The sequence below is a fragment of the Oncorhynchus keta genome, chromosome 28 (genome assembly GCF_023373465.1).
Source record: "Oncorhynchus keta strain PuntledgeMale-10-30-2019 chromosome 28, Oket_V2, whole genome shotgun sequence".
NCBI classification, from domain to species: Eukaryota; Metazoa; Chordata; class Actinopteri; order Salmoniformes; family Salmonidae; genus Oncorhynchus; species Oncorhynchus keta.
This window is the reverse complement of record NC_068448.1, coordinates 27,792,324-27,810,095: the sequence shown is the minus strand read 5'-3', so window position 1 is coordinate 27,810,095 and position 17,772 is coordinate 27,792,324. Positions and strand designations below refer to the sequence as shown.

The 17,772-nt window shown below is 43.1% G+C and overlaps 1 protein-coding gene across 2 annotated transcripts in view; it reads left to right on the top strand.

The window, feature by feature from the left end:
* LOC118360942 (E3 ubiquitin-protein ligase MIB2-like) overlaps positions 1-17,772 on the top strand; it is an 85,224-nt gene that overhangs the window by 48,246 nt on the left and 19,206 nt on the right. For both annotated transcript variants that reach the window (XM_035740537.2, XM_035740536.1), the window contains exons 5-13: positions 2,561-2,755; positions 3,702-3,844; positions 4,202-4,309; positions 4,458-4,562; positions 5,180-5,342; positions 6,116-6,249; positions 6,356-6,504; positions 6,875-7,031; positions 11,064-11,218. In XM_035740537.2, coding sequence (XP_035596430.1) covers positions 2,561-2,755; positions 3,702-3,844; positions 4,202-4,309; positions 4,458-4,562; positions 5,180-5,342; positions 6,116-6,249; positions 6,356-6,504; positions 6,875-7,031; positions 11,064-11,218 — 1,309 coding nt within the window. The remainder of the gene's footprint in view (positions 1-2,560; positions 2,756-3,701; positions 3,845-4,201; positions 4,310-4,457; positions 4,563-5,179; positions 5,343-6,115; positions 6,250-6,355; positions 6,505-6,874; positions 7,032-11,063; positions 11,219-17,772) is intronic.

Below are 17,772 nucleotides of genomic sequence, written 5' to 3'. Positions count from 1 at the left end.
TGGTACTCAGTAACGTGTTGTTTTGGATTTAAAAACTAAGAATATCAAACAGGAAGTTAAAAAGAAGGCAGCTATGAATAAGTATACCGACATAGAAGATTTGAATAAAATGCTGGTTGGACTCGGATCAGGGGAGCCATTTGGACAACAAGGATTTCGACTCAAAGATTGCTTTTTCGAAGGATTGGATCCACTTTTTTAGATTTGTAAGTAATTTTTTTTTTTTTGTTTTTTTCATGACTTTATATAGCTAATTTACTATATGTATTTCGTTTTTTTTTTACAAGTTATCTGCTTTTTGTGCTTTGGATTTAGTTTACATAGGCCTATGTAACAAGTAATTTCAATGTTATATAATTTCACAGTTTTCTGTTATAAGTTTCATCCTTGTCATTTTAGAGGCCACTAAACTCTCATGGCCATTGTTTATTTGTGGTTCTTACCTGTGCCTTAGTCTCGAAGGTGTTACTGTTTGCATTGTGTGTGTGCGTGTTTCACACCTATGTGAGTCACTGTACAGGAAGTTTAGGCTTGGTGTTTTTACTATACAGTAATGTCGTTTTGTCAATTTAATCAAATGTAATTCTGTGTGTCTTTCATCAATATGATGATGATGATGTTTGAGAGCCACCCCTCCCCAGCAAGCGCCCCTGCCGGTCAAGGTCTTCACCCCCCGCTGCTATGCCAATCACCCCGTGTGACGGTTCTACATCCACTTTTCATAGACCTCTTGTGGCACCATTCGTCCTAACATAATTGGTTTCCCCAAGACCAAGGTAAACGACATGACAAACAAAGACAGTGGAGAGGGGGACCATACGTTGGATCAGGACGAACAAGCTACTTTTTCACTAGGGAAGTAACCTTGCTCAACACACAGCATAAGGCATTCAGTAACAACCAGGTCTCAAGGAAGGTGAAAAAGGAATGATGTCCCCATTCCTGTTTCTGTGAAGGACTACAATGCCAGAATGGGGGGTGTTGACATATCTGATGCTCTGATCTGGTACTCCACAAGACCAGGAAGTAGTATGAGACTTTCTTTTAACGCTTTGTGGACATTGCTCCAGTAAATGCTTTCATTCTCTGCAAGCAGATGGCCAAAGCAAAAGGTCAAACCCCTCTCACCCAGTTGGCCTTCCGAGAGCAGCTGGTGTTGGAAATGGCTGAATTTGGGTCCCAAAGCAACCTCACAACCATCACAAGACCCCCCCACTCAAGGTGAGTGCCACTATCCAACATACATGCCAAAAGACAAAAGGAAGAACCGCAAGCATTGCACAAAACACAGAGGGGAAGAAAGGGGGAAATACCAGATATTCTATCCAAAATGCTAGTTCTCTTTTTGTTTCCTGGCAGAGAGGGACTGCTTCAAAGACTATCACGACATGAGCAAGCTATGGTGAAATTGAAATCTAATCATCTACACCTGGGATGTAACACGAATTCCATTTTGTAAATTGTTCAGCTGATTTCCAGTTTTGCACGTTTTTTTAGTGAAGGACACGTGTGTAACCAAGTTTGTGTTTGATAAGACCTTTTTTACATTTTTTAAAAATGTATATCTGTAGCTTTTATATTGTTTTTGTAAACAGTTAATTTGTGTGTGGGACCAATCAATACACTGGATACATTGGATATGCCTAGGCTAAACACTTGGAAGCGTCCTGTGAGCACACCTGACACCGCTTACTAAAACATCTGCTCATTTCTAGTTGTTAGGTCTATCAATCCCATTTTTTTCCTGATATTGTTCACATGTTGTGAAAGCCATCTAATGTGTTTCTAGCTCTGGGCATCAGTAATTCACTTATAGCTTTTCAATGAAAGATGACTTTCAAAATGTAAAAAAACAATTATTTTGTGTGTGCTTGAGCTTGTGTATTCTGAACTATGGAACTCCTATCTTCTGATAATTTCCCCATAATCTCCCAGATATCTTCTTTCCAAATATACCAAGTTTTTGAGAGTCATATCATGTAATTACACGTCTATTTAGGTGGAAATCTACATTTTGCCGTTACATTTTAAGAGGTTAAACACTATTGCACAGTTAGTCCATGAAACGTATTATGTTACCTGTTAAGCACATCATGTCAATCAAGTTTCAATTCCGGTGTGGAAAAAGTTGAGGGTTGTGAATACTTCCTGAAGGCACTATCTGATTGGTCTTTGATCCTTTCTCAGCATCCAGAGCACCAATTTGGAGTCACGATCCCCACTTGTTGTTTCTTGTTTTCAGTATGTAATCTGTTGAATTAGCTAAGTCTAGAATTGACAAGATTCCTTTAGCAGAGTATGGGCTGTGTGTTCCCAGAAATGGGTTGAACATTTGGCTGTGAAACATTGATGGGCACCATTTTCTGTTTAAAAATTGTGTCTTTTGAAGTGTGCACGGAATCGAACTACAAAAAAATAAAATGATTGTGTTTCATATAATTCACCCTAACTATTTCTCTTTTCATCATTCCACATTTTCCCCAATAAGCCTATTTTAAAAATCTTGCTCTCTTCACTCTTTCTCTCATCCCACAATTCTACACCATGTGTGCGTGTGCAGGAGGAGAGGGTAAGGTTGGGAAGGTGGTGGACATCCGTGGCTGGGACACAGAGTCCGGTCGCAGTGTGGCCAGTGTCACCTGGTCCAATGGCACCACCAATGTCTACCGAATGGGTCACAAGGGCAAGGTAGACCTCAAATACGTGTCTGACGTCCAGGGAGGCTTCTACTACAAAGACCACCTACCAAAGCTCGGTATGAAACTAGGGGGGTGTAGACATGCTTGTTTTTGTCATTCTAGAAAATAGTGTATGTATCCTATAGATCAAGGGTGTCAAACTAATTTTGCCCCACGGGCTACATTCGGTCTTCCCCGAGGTCAGAAGGCCGTACTTAAAATGTATTATTTCCTCTTTGTCAAAATTTGCTAAAAAAAATGTATTTTCCATCGTTATTGGAATTTTGAATACTCGTGACTTCCTAGCTTTTGTTTTGATGACTGTTAGCAAGCTGGACAGAGTAAAGAGATTTATAAATGCAGTACCATTAGTTTGAGTTATTTTAATGTCAATTCAGATTGTCTCCCCCCCCCCCACAAACAATTAATTTGGGCATGTTTGACAACCCTGCTATACACTGAGTAAATCAAACATTAGTAACACCTTCCTAATATTGAGTTGCAACCCCCCCCCCCCCTTGGCTTTCAGAACAGCCTTAATTTGTCTGGACATGGACTCTAAGGTGTTGAAAGCGTTCCCCAGGGATGCTGGCCCATGTTGACTCCGTTGCTTCCCACAGTTGTGTTAAGTTGGCTGGATGTCCTTTGCGTAATGAACCTTTCTTGTTACACACAGGAAACTGTTGAGCATGTAAAACCCAGCAGCATTGCAGTTCTTGACACACTGTTGCGCCTGGCATGCCCATTCACCCTCTAAATGGCACACATACACAATCAATGCCCAATTATCTCAGGGCTTAAAAATCCTTCTTTCACCGGTCTCCGCCCCTTCATCTACACTGATTTGAAGTGGAGGGATCATAGCTTTCACCTGGTCAGACGGTCATGGAAAGAGCAGGTGTTCTTAATGTTTTCTGTACTCTGTGTATATCAGTATGAAGGCACTCGGTGCAGAGTTGGCCTATCTTTGTCATATGTTCCGATGTGCGTTTGTGTGTTTATCTATGGTTCGTGCGTACACAGGTGAGCACGCAGAACTGCAGAGACAGGAGAGTGCAGAAGGCCACACCTTCAACCAGGGGGACAAGGTGAAATGTCTCCTGGAGGTGGACATCCTCAGACAGATGCAGGAAGGCCACGGAGGGTGGAACCCCAAAATGTCAGAGGTATGAACTAAACTCCCTCTAAGTCAAATGGTGGAATTTCTCTGACAGAATTTTATCAAGAGTCTGACCTCATTCCAAGCTTTCTCCAGTTGTAGAACTACTTTGAAGTGTTTACCACTTTGTCACTGCATGTACTGCATGTGCCATGTTAGACAAATATTGCTTCAAATTCTGAGTACCGATTCCCCATTTTGAATCTTTGAACCCAGCTTTATGTAATGTCGTTGGCGTGATTGGTCTCTGGTGTGCAATAGAGCAAAACCAACAAGCACCTTTTATGTTCAAATCAATGGAGCCAGCGAAACGATAAGGTCAAGGCCGGCCACAATCTGCGACTGCAAATTTGTGTGTTTACAGTACACCTGCAGAATCGGGATGGTACACAGAATCACTGACCGGGGAGATGTCCGAGTCCAGTACAGCAACAACATCCGCTGGACCTTCCACCCAGGGGCACTAACCAAGGTAGTCTACATCTACTAGTGGGAAATGAATACAGGCTCACAGCATGGTCTTATAAGTTAGCGTTTGTTAGCGATGTGATGCTAATGCTGACAGATTAGCATAGAATCACATCGCTAACCATTTGCTGTCTTCCCCTTTCTTGCCGTAGGTGAACACTTTTGGTGTGGGCGAGCTGGTGCGAGTGCTGGAAGACATAGACAGCGTTAAGAGGCTTCAGGCTGGCCATGGAGAATGGACAGACAGCATGACACCCGTATGTTGACATAGCCTGAGGCTAACTTCCCATACCCTGGAGTTAACTTCCTGTAACCTAACACTAACTTTCCTTAGCCTGGCACTAACCTCCCTTCTAGGTTTCCTTAGCCTGGCACGAACTTCCTGTCATGCCGTTGTGCGAAGCCTAAGCTGGCAGTCGGCCCTCTGCATTAGAGGCAATGCCCTTTATGCCCTAGGGGACTACCGGTAAACAAGCTTAAGGCTTCTGCGAAAGCAAAGCATCCTGATTAATTACCTATAAATAAAAGCCCTGAGAATTTCTAAGAGTGTCATTGGTATCTAAAAAGAGTGCATTTGAGATGGAAAGATGACAATCATGGTTTGATGGAGGTTCTTTGAAACACTTCCTCTCCTTCATGGCCTGTGATGGGTGTTAACCTAATATCTTGTCCTATTGGTCATGGTGGAAAGGAGACAATGAGAGGAACATTTAAAGTGTAATTGAACAGAGTCCATAGTCCTACCTACCTATCTGGTGTCCTAACACTGTCAGTGTCACTGTCTTTTCACTCTCCTTCCTTATCTCCCTCTCTCTCCTCTACCCCCCACCCACCTTCCTCCTTTTGTTTTCTACACCCTCTCCTCTCCAATCAGGCCCTGGGGCAGGTGGGCAAGGTGCTGAAGGTGTACGCCGACGGGGACCTGCGCGTGGCCTTCAACGGCCAGACGTGGACCTTTAACCCGGCGTGCCTCTCGGCCCAATCCGTGGAGGTGGACGCCAACCTCATGACGGTGGAGAACCCCAACGTATCCGGAAGTAAGGACTACTGAGACCTCGCAGACAGGAGGAAGGGGGCCTCTTATCCAACAGTCATCCAACGAGTGTTGCTTTTTATCTCTCCTTCCATTTCCTTATCACTTTCCCTGAATTCCCTATGGACCCCCTCCCTCTTCTTCCAGCACTCTTGCTGCAAGCTATGCATGCACTACATTACCAAGGGGAGTGACAGTGGCTGTCTGTTGCATATACGGCTTCTCATATCGCTGTTTCTCCTGGTCACTGTCTCCACATGCATGACGAACGGGTTTCATTTGCATGTAATTTGCATGTCTCTGAAATGTCTGTTTTTTCTCTCTTTCATGCTCCTTCATATTGGAGGCAAGCTCCAGAGGCCTCATCAGCATATGTGCCTCTACTGCTCCTCATGTGTGTATGTGTGGTTCTACTAGTCTTGGGTACTCTGGCTCAATCACCCCTTTTTCTGTGTCCGTCATATACATCATCATGGTGGAAGAGAGTGGATACGAGAGGCTCGTAATGCTGGGTTAGGGTGCACAGGGACATTTTGACTCATTCCAATGGTTGTGCTTTGACTTGGTAACTCTTGGTAACTGTGTATGCTCTCTGGGTTTAGAGGGGCCTGGAGGGTAGCACAGCACCTACTATGCATGTTCTCCATGCTCTGGAATCCATCACTAACATGTTTCTCTTTCTTCTATTTCTCCATCTTCCTCCTTCCCTTGCTCTTTATTCATCCACATGATATTTTTTCACTTTCCCTTTCCCCCCCTCTTTATCTCTCTCTCCAGACACAGTCATTTCAGTCCTCGAGAAGCTGCTGTCTCAGTCTACAGATCAGGACAACCCCAGCCGGCTGGTCATCGAGGCGGCTCATGGCAGTGCCAACAAAGTCCGAGAGCTTGTGCAGAAATACCCTGACAAGGTGCGTTCATTCCCGGCACCGCAGACTGTATGTATGTCATCCCTTAATGCGATTGTGTGTGCGACATCTCTTAATGTGATTGATTGTGTGTGTGACATCTCTCCAGGTGGATATAAAGAACCAGGGCAAGACGGCGCTGCAGGTGGCAGCCCACCAGGGCCACATGGAGGTGGTCCTGGCTCTGCTGCAAGCCAACAGCTCCATTGAAGTGAAGGACGAGGACGGAGACACCGCCCTGCACTACACGGCCTTCGGGTGAGAGGAATACACAAAACACACACACACACAAGGTTGCCAGTCTTAAGTACCCTGTATTCACATTGTTAGAAAACGGGTTATGGGGGTGGTTGGTCTCTGGATTTTATTGGATTTGGGGTGAAAATCATAACACACAAACAGTCAATCACACAGGGGTATTACTGTTGTCCATAATCCCTCACCATGCCCCCCACAAAATAAGTGATTACAAACATACATTTGTTATCAGAATGAGTCAATTAAAACAACACAACAAATATATGAAAATGCATTGAGTAATGAATATTTAAAGAGTACCCTAAATTGATAGGAAAATGATTGTGGTTAGGTCTATACATTTTGTTGCTCATTGTGTGTGTGTGTGCAGGAACCAGGCGGAGATTGCACGGCTATTGCTGAGCAAAGGGGCCAATGTGAACCTGCTGAACAACTCCATGTGCACAGCACTGCACATAGCCGTCAACAAGGGCTTCACCGATGTGGTGCGTGTGCTGTCGGAACACTCAGCCGACATCAACCTACAGGTCAGTAGTAAGAACTACATTATCTGCGTCAGAAATGCCATAATATTCCTTATTTTAATTCAATACTTTGGTTCATGCTTTCTTCTGTCATGTTCACCGCCCGTACATACAAAACACACATGCATGCGCAAACACACTCACAAGTCTCTCAAGAAACTAAACCGCATAGACTGCAATGGCAGACATATTTATTTTAACTGGGAACAAAACAATGTTTCCGCAGATCCTTTTCTTTTGAAGCATTTTAACACTTTGTTTTTTATATTCTTTGTGCTTTTACTGTGTATTTATTGATGTATGTATTGGCTAGTGCAATAAAATGTCCCCTTTGGGGGACTAATAACTTACTACTTACTATTAATTTTTCTGCTCAATCAATGTGCGTGTTCAGCTGCAGTGGAATGGTTGCTTGAAGTTTGTGTGTATGTTGGGGTGGCAGGTAGGCTAGTGGTTAGAGCATTGAGCCAGTAACCGAAAGGTTGCTAGATCGAATCCCTGAGCTGACAAGTTAAAAATCTGTTGTTCTGCCCCTGAACAAAGCAGTTAACCCACTATTCATAGGCCGTCATTGTAAATAAGAATTTGTTCTTAACTGACTTGCCTAGTTCAATAAAGGTTAAATATTATTTTTTATTTTTGTTAATGTGTGTATCTGAGCTGTACTGTAACAGAAAAGAGCAGCATTGCTATACATGAGTACTCAGAGTAGGCTTGGGCGATATACCGTTTATATCGACGGAATGATTTAAACAAATATTTATATATATTTTTGGGGTGGGTACCCGAGGGCTGCGGGGGTGCATGCTACTCCACTACTTATATGTTAAGTATAACTATAACAAATCTAAGATGTATTAAATAAATTGTATCCTTTCTGCCATCTTTGATGGCCTTTCTGCCATCTTCAAATATGAACATTGTATCATATAGAGATAGTAGTGGTGTCTTTTTGTAGACACTAATTTCATGGTTAGTTGGACAAAGCCAATGAATTACGTTTTTCTAGGGGTTTTCAAGCAATGCCAAAAACAAGGTCTGTGGTAAACACAGGCTTAGGAAATCTTATATGTTTTGTTCTATAAGATCATTTTCATCAACGTCATTTTTTGTCAATTTTGAATCATTTTAAAAATAAAAATAGCACAAAGGCTACATAATTAATAAAGGCCATGTTAACTGAATGATATTATCTCATAGATCAAAATGTTTAAGATCTCCTAAGCCTGTGTTAACCTGATTTTCGGCATTTATCCCAAAACCCTATTCTTTCCCCATACATTTTTCCCACTTGGATCGCTGAACGAACCAGAGGTAAATCATTTCCGAGTTTTAGGACTGCAAGCTGGCGAGCTCTACTAATGAGCTCGAAGTGAACGGAGTTGATCCTGATTCGATAATCCTCACAGCTATCTTCTAATCACAACGATTATCCAAATATTGGACTCTCAACTTTTTCTCTCTCCACGGAACAGGTTGTTATCCGGTTGCTAAGCAACTGATTTTTTGTTTGTCCAGACGAAGCCTTCCTATCAAAAGTTTCGAGCTCGCGTCTAAATTCTCAAACTTAATACATACTGCAATTCCACACATGTAACCTCTTTGCTTTGATTTTAAGCCTCAAAATGCAACAACTTCCCTCGCTAACAGCTTTAATATTGCAGATAGTGTGGCTTCCATCAATGTAATTGTCTGCATCATTTCCATCACCCCATATTTTCTTTTGTAAATGTATTTGCAGTTGAAGTCGGAGGTTTACATACACACAGGTTGGAGTTATGAAAACTTGTTTTTCAACCACTCCACAAATTTCTTATTAACAAACTATAGTTTTGGCAAGTCTGTTAGGACAGCTATTTTGTGCATGAAACAAGTCCTTTTTCCAACAATTGTTTACAGACAGATTATTTAACTTATAATGCACTGTATCACAATTCCAGTGGGTCAGAAGTTTACATACACTAAGTGGACTGTGCCTTTAAACAGCTTGGGAAATTCCAGAAAATGTAATGACTTTGAGTCAATTGGAGGTGTACCTGTGGATGTATTTCAAGGCCTACCTTCAAACTCAGTGCCTCTGCTTGACATCGTGGGAAAATCTAAATAAATCAGCTAAATTTAGACCTCCATTAGTCTGGTTCATCCTTTGGAGCAATTTCCAAACGCCTGAAGGTACCACGTTCATCTGTACAAACAATAGTACGCAAGTATAAACACCATGGGACCACGCAGCCTTCACACTGCTCAGGAAGGAGACACATTCTGTCCCCTAGAGATGAACGTACTTTGGTGCGAAAGGTGCAAATCAATATCAGAACAACAGCAAAGGACCTTGTGAAGATGCTGGAGGAAACGGGTACAAAAGTGTCTATATCCACAGTAAAATGAGCTCGATATCGACAACCTGAAAGGCCACTCAGCAAGGAAGAAGCCACTGCTCCAAAACTACGGTTTGCAACTGTACATAGGGAGAAATGTCCTTTGGTCTGATGAAACAAAAATAGAACTGTTTGGCCATAATGACCATCGTTATATTTGGAGGAAAAAGGGGGATGCTTGCAAGCCAAAGAACACAATCCCAACCTTGAAGCATGGGGTGGCAGCATCATGTTGTGGGGGTGCTTTACTGCATGAGGGACTGGTGCACTTCACTAAATTGATGGCATCATGAGGGAAGGAAAATTATGTGGATATATTGAAGAAACATCTCAAAACATCAGTCGGGAAGTTAAAGCTTGATCACAAATTGTTCTTCCAAATGGACAATGACCCCAAGCATACTTCCAAAGTTGTGGCAAAATAGAAAATATACATTTTGTGGGCAGAACTGAAAAGGCGTGTGCGAGCAAGGAGGCCTACAAACGTGACTCAGTTACATCAGCTCTGTCAGGAGGAATGGGCCAAAATTCAGCCAACTTATTGTGGGAAGCTTGTGGAAGGCTACCTGAAACATTTGACCCAATTTAAAGGCCATGCTACCAAATACTAATTGAGTGTATTTAAACTTCTGACCCACTGGGAATGTGATGAAATAAATAAAAGATTAAATAAATCATTCTCTCTACTATTATACTGACATTTCACGTTCTTAAAATAAATTGGTGATACTAACTGACCTAAGACAGGGAATTCTTACTAGGATTAAATGTCAGGAATTGTGAAACTGAGTTTAAATGTATTTGGCTAAGGTGTATGTAAACTTCCGACTTCAACTGTATGTACATGTGATATTTCAGTTTTGTAATTTTTTTAATAAATCCAACATTTCTAAAAACCTGTTTTTGCTTTGTCATTATGGGCTGTTGTGTGTAGATTGAGGTGGAAAAAAACGATTGGATCAATTTTAGAATAAGGCTGTAACCTAACAAAATGTGAAAGTCAAGGTCTTTATACTTTCCGAATGCACTGTGCCTTCGGAAAGTGTTCAGACCCCTTTAACCATTCTTTAACAAATGTTGGTCTTTTAAGGCAGGGCTGACAGACACGTCCCTTTCACCCCCTTTAGATAACAGTTAAATGTTTGTTTCTAATTCTATTCAAGGCACCACATGTTGTCATGGAAATATATTTATTTCCAACAACCCATGAGCAACTCCCGCAAATCCATCTGCATATTGAATGTTGAGATTGCCGAAAGGCCAGTCTCTTTGGCAATGACATGGAGTGGAATGTTAGCTAAAAAGACCTGTACTCAGACTAGAGACATTCAATCCCTTCCTGGATCCCTGTTGCCTAAATCGTTTTGTGCCACCCCCCCCCAAAGAAAAATAGAGCACCATGTATGCACATCCGGTAATAACTTATTCCCCGGTATGGTATAGAAACGGTATGAAAATCTGGATACCGCCCAACACTGTAGTTCATTCATGATATAAAAACGTTGCTGTAGAACTATGATCAAATAGAAGGCCTCAAGGTCTCAAGGATCAGCTCTCACAACCCAAATGCTAACCCTCTCTATTAGGGGCTACAACTATAAAAGGACCACAGATCATTTATTACCTGGCTAACTTCTTTCTCTTCCTCTCCTACAAGGACTCGTACGGAGACACACCACTGCACGACGCCATCGCCAAAGACTTCCGGAACATCATTGAGATCCTGGTTGTGGTGCCCAACATAGACTTCACCCAGCAGAACCACCGCGGCTTCAACCTCCTGCACCACGCAGCCCTCAAAGGCAACAAGCTGTGAGTCCTAAACTACTACTGTACACTACACACTACCCCATACACACTACACTATACCATGCAGCCCTCAAAGGAAACAAGCTGTGAGTACTTCACTACTAGGGTTGGGCGGTAACCAGATTTTTATATTGTAGAGCTTCCGAGTAGAGTACCTGTCTAAGGCATTGCATCGCATTGGTGAGGCATCACTACAGCCTCGGGTTCGATCCATACCCGGCCGTGACCGGGAGACCCATGAGGCAGCCCGCAATTGGCCCAGCGTCGTCCGGGTTAGGGGAGGGTTTGGCCGGCCGGGACTTCCTTGTCTCGTCGTGCTCTGGCGATTCCTTGTGGCTGTTGGGCGCCTGCAAGCTGACCGCGGTCGTCAGTTGGCTTCCGTCAGCTTCCGGGTTAAGAGAGCAGTGTGTCAAAGGCAGTGCGGCTTGGCAGGGTTGTGTTTCGGAGGACGCATGGCTCTCGACATTCGCCTCTCTAGAGTCTGTATGAGAGTTGCAGCGATGAGACGATCGTAACTATTAATTAGATATCACGGAATTGGGGAGAAAAAGTGAGTAAAGTAGTAGTAAATAATAATAATTAAATGTCATACCGTCTTACTAGGATTTACGGTCTTACCGGCTTAATACACAAGGGGCGCTAAAAAACACAACCACAAAAAAGCCCATTTGGCTTCTATTACCAGAATGCTAGCAAAATTAGTACAAGTAATTGCACATTTCCATGGCGCCTGCTAGCTGAATATGCTAACGGACGCAAACGAAAATGGCAAAGACCGACAATCCAGCTCAAAGTTATACATATATAGGTAGTAGCTACCAGTGATGTACTGGGCCGTACTCACTACCAATGTTTTTTTCATTGCTGTGCAAATTTTACATCTGCTCAACGCAAACTTGAACATTGTGAAAATTCTGTGCAACTTCCGGCGCACGTTTACTGTAAACACTGAGGCTGTACCCGATTTTAAGTTTTAACAGGTCAAGTAGACTACTGTGGCTATTTGATCATAATGTAGGTCTACCAGAGTGGCCTACCATCAAAAACAATGGAGAAAATTCATCCCATAACATTTAAACATGGAAATAGATGTTCTATCGTTCAGTCAACACTAGCGGCCAATGTGTGGTGTTCATTGTAGGCCTACATTCCATGACACTTTTCAAAACAACATGCAAGGCTTGACATTAACATGTTTATCCACTTGTCCTTCAGACAAGGAGGTGAATGAAAATATTGTTGTTTTATGCAAGAAACCACTTTACAAAATAAAATGCATCATTATTCATATACCATTATTACAGAGAATAAGACAAATTAAGTTTCCCTCTGTGTATTGTGGAAAACTGCTTTTGGTACTGCCTCTCGTGAAAGGTGGAGATCCTTCGCTACTTGACAACTATTGACCCATGTCAAAATTGTCTGTACTGTCAAAGGTACTGGAGTCCTTAGTTAGTAGGGAGCTAAAGGTCACCTTCCAAGAAAACGGCGCAGGTCCTAATCCAGGCACTTGTCATCTCCCGTCTGGATTACTGCAACTCGCTGTTGGCTGGGCTCCCTGCCTGTGCCATTAAACCCCTACAACTCATCCAGAACGCCGCAGCCCGTCTGGTGTTCAACCTTCCCAAGTTCTCTCACGTCACCCCGCTCCTCCGCTCTCTCCACTGGCTTCCAGTTGAAGCTCGCATCCGCTACAAGACCATGGTGCTTGCCTACGGAGCTGTGAGGGGAACGGCACCTCAGTACCTCCAGGCTCTGATCAGGCCCTACACCCAAACAAGGACACTGCGTTCATCCACCTCTGGCCTGCTCGCCTCCCTACCACTGAGGAAGTACAGTTCCCGCTCAGCCCAGTCAAAACTGTTCGCTGCTCTGGCCCCCCAATGGTGGAACAAACTCCCTCACGACGCCAGGACAGCGGAGTCAATCACCACCATCCGGAGACACCTGAAACCCCACCTCTTTAAGGAATACCTAGGATAGGATAAAGTAATCCTTCTCACCCCCCCCCCCCTTAAAAGATTTAGATGCACTATTGTAAAGTGGCTGTTCCACTGGATGTCATAAGGTGAATGCACCAATTTGTAAGTCGCTCTGGATAAGAGCGTCTGCTAAATGACTTAAATGTAAATGTAAATGTAAAACAACATCTTAAATGGAATGCAATCAGGTTTGATATACATGTTGTATATCAACAACATTGGGGATCTTATTGAAACAGCTGATGTTCATTTTTATGCAGATGATACTGTTCTTTATTCAAGTGGTAGTAGTTTATCTTTAGCTTTTGAAAATGTCCAAAGAGCATTTAACATCATACAACAGAATATGTATGATTTTAAAGCCAATTTTAAATTAGGGTAAAACAAAATGCATTGTATTTTCAAATGCCAGGCATGTTACAAATCATGTCATTGCTACATTGGCTGGAGATACAATAGAGCAAGTTAAAGTTTACAAATATTTGGGTGTGTGGGTTGATGATAAGCTGAGCTTCACTGTGCATGTAGAGAACTTGTGTGTGTGTGTGTGTGTGTGTGTGTATATACATATACTGCTCAAAAATAAAGGGAACACTAAAATAACACATCCTAGATCTGAATGAATGAAATATTCTTATTAAATACTTTTTTCTTTACATAGTTGAATGTGCTGACAACAAAATCACACAAAAATGATCAATGGAAATCAAATCAATCCATGGAGGTCTGGATTTGGAGTCACACTCAAAATGAAAGTGGAAAACCACACTACAGGCTGATCCAACTTTGATGTAATGTCCTTAAAACAAGTCAAAATGACGCTCAGTAGTGTGTGTGGCCTCCACGTGCCTGTATGACCTCCCTACAACGCCTGGGCATGCTCCTGATGAGGTGGCGGATGGTCTCCTGAGGGATCTCCTCCCAGACCTGGACTAAAGCATCCGCCAACTCCTGGACAGTCTGTGGTGCAACGTGACGTTGGTGGATGGAGCGAGACATGATGTCCCAGATGTGCTCAATTGGATTCAGGTCTGGGGAACGGGCGGGCCAGTCCATGGCATCAATGGCTTCCTCTTGCAGGAACTGCTGACACACTCCAGCCACATGAGGTCTAGCATTGTCTTGCATTAGGAGGAACCCAGGGCCAACCACACCAGCATATGGTCTCACAAGGGGTCTGAGGATCTCATCTCGGTACCTAATGGCAGTCAGGCTACCTCTGGTGGGCACATGGAGGGCTGTGCGGCCCCCCAAAGAAATGCCACCCCACACCATGACTGACCCACAGCCAAACCGGTCATGCTGGAGGATGTTGCAGGCAGCAGAACGTTCTCCACGGTGTCTCCAGACTCTGTCACATCTGTCACGTGCTCAGTGTGAACCTGCTTTCATCTGTGAAGAGCACAGGGCGCCAGTGGCGAATTTGCCAATCTTGGTGTTCTCTGGCAAATGCCAAACGTGTTGGGCTGTAAGCACAACCCCCACCTGTGGACGTCGGGCCCTCATTCCACCCTCATGGAGTCTGTTTCTGACCGTTTGAGCAGACACATGCATATTTGTGGCCTGCTGGAGGTCATTTTGCAGGTGGAGGTAGCGGTCCTGCTGCTGGGTTGTTGCCCTCCTACGGCCTCCTCCACGTCTCCTGATGTACTGGCCTGTCTCCTGGTAGTGCCTCCATGCTCTGGACACTACGCTGACAGACACAGCAAACCATCTTGCCACATCACGCATTGATGTGCCATCCTGGATGAGCTGCAATACCTGAGCCACTTGTGTGGGTTGTAGACTCCGTCTCATGCTACCACTAGAGTGAAAGCACCGCCAGCATTCAAAAGTGACCAAAACATCAGCCAGGAAGTATAGGAACTGAGAAGTGGTCTGTGGTCACTGCCTGCAAAACCACTCCTTTATTAGGGGTGTCTTGCTAATTGCCTATAATTTCCACCTGTTGTCTATTCCATTTGCACAACAGCATGTGAAATATATTGTCAATCAGTGTTGCTTCCTAAGTGGACAGTTTGATTTCACAGAAGTGTGATTGACTTGGAGTTACATTGTGTTGTTTAAGTGTTCCCTTTATTTTTTTGAGCAGTGTATATATACAGTTGGGCAAAAAAGTATTTAGTCAGCCACCAATTGTGTAAGTTCTCCCACTTAAAAAGATGCGAGAGGCCTGTAATTTTCATCATAGGTACAGTTCAACTATGACAGAGAAAATTAGGGGAAAAAATCCTGAATCACATTTTTCATGAATTTATTTGCAAATTATGGTGGAAAATAAGAATTTGGTCAATAACAAAAGTTTATCTCAATACTTTGTTATATACCCTTTGTTGGCAATGACAAAGTTCAAACATTTTCTGTAAGTCTTCACAAGGTTTTCACACACTGTTGCTGGTATTTTGGCCCATTCCTCCATGCAGATCTCCTCTAGAGCAGTGATGTTTTGGGGCTGTTGCTGGGCAACACGGACTTTCAACTCCCTCCAAAGATTTTCTATGGGGTTAAGATCTGGAGGACCTTGAAATGCTTCTTACAAAGCCACACCTTCGTAGCCTGGGCGGTGTGTTTGGGATCATTGTCATGCTGAAAGACCCAGCCACGTTTCATCTTCAATGCCCTTGCTGATGGAAGGAGGTTTTCACTCAAAATCTCACGATACATGGCCCCATTCATTCTGGGATTTTTGCTCACCGTTCTTGTGATCATTTTGACCCCACGGTGTGAGACCTTGCGTGGAGCCCCAGATCGAGGGAGATTATCAGTGGTCTTCCATTTCCTAATAATTGCTCCCACAGTTGATTTCTTCAAACCAAGCTGCTTACCTATTGCAGATTCAGTCTTCCCAGCCTGGTGCAGGTCTACAATTTTGTTTCTGGTGTCCTTTGCCAGCTCTTTGGTCTTGGCCATAGTGGAGTTTGGAGTGTGACCGTTTGAGGTTGTGGACATGTGTCTTTAATACCGATAACAAGTTCAAACAGGTGCCATTAATACAGGTAACGAGTGGAGGACAGAGGAGCCTCTTAAAGAAGAAGTTACAGGTCTGTGAGAGCCAGAAATCTTGCTTGTTTGTGGGTGACCAAATACTTATTTTCCACCATAATTTGCAAATAAATTCATTAAAAATCCTACAATTGGATTTTTTTCCTTCTCATTTTGTCTGTCATAGTTGAAGTGTAAAGAGAGTGTAGAGAGGCCTGTAATTTTCAAGTGGGAGAACTTGCACAATTGGTGGCTGACTAAATACTTTTTTGCCCCGCTGTATCTGTAGAGTAGTTTTAACTATACAGAATACAATGTTGGTTAGGAATATATGGTAGTACAGATAGATATTGGGTGATAATTTGTAAAAGATCTTGCACCCCCAAATGTATAGAAGGGATAGCTTTGGGAATTTTCTAATCTTTGGGAACAATAGTTTGCATAAATTTGGTGAAGATGTATGTTAGAGCAATGATCTGGTGACCTTTCATAAAGTTTGGCATTTGCTGTATGATCGATGAGAAACTCCATATTGCAAATGTATGGTCCCTTACTATACGTCCGCAAATGTTTCTAAAATCCGGGCCGTGCACCGGGGCCAGATCTTCCGGGAAGTCATCGAACGAAGTCTCTCGCACATTCGGTTTCCGTTTTATAAAATGTGCAAATTTTGGTAATTTTTCCAGGGTCCCGGTAAACTCCACCACATAGTGCGAATGGAATCTCATTGAAAATGTACAAAACATCACCAATCACGACATGGCCATTTCTCCTAAACGGAAGACGAAACTTGGTGAGCATAGGTTTGGACTAATGGGCTGTTAGCTCAGAAACAAAAAATGGTGTCGAGGCCATGTTTCTGGGATTAAAGGTCAAAAATAGAGCGCTAATTTGACCGCTTCATGTCAAAGTACATGAACCTACGGTGTAGGTATAAAAGAACCAGCCATTTATCTATCGTAATTTAAGAGAAATCATAAAATGTACAATTGGTGATGCTCAAATGTTTTTTTTTTTCTTCAAAAAAGTTACAGATCCAGTTGCGGCGTGTTCAGACAAATCCGTTATTAAGGTGGGTTTCGGAGCTCTGCGAGATTTCTGTGATTTTCTGAAATCACACACACTCATTCAGCCCTCTGTAAATCAGGCAGTTCTTAATGTAAAGACTTCACTCAATATTCTGTAAGTGCCTACCCCAAGGATGATATGTATTCACATTCAGCTTCCTGTGTCAACCGGAAGTGCCTTAAATTGGGGTCATAGGGGCTGTTTCGAAGGGTTTAAAAGGTCAGATGTTTCCAAAACGTCATATGTGTGATTAGGCAACCCTCATGAACTGTAAATCAGTCATTTCTCCCAACAGATGTCAAAGAAAATAATTTCTCACACACACACACAGCAAGGATGGAGTGACACAGTGCAGGGCTTAAAGACACAAGGAGCCTGCAATGGCATTACCATAATCCCTAGGATGTGCCGAGTTCAACGAGATACGCCTCTTGACAGTAGCTCGCATGATCTGAGCGCAGCACCCGTGATAAAAAAGTAGGACCATAATGAAGCCTGGCCCTAAATTTCAAGTGCTTTTGGGTG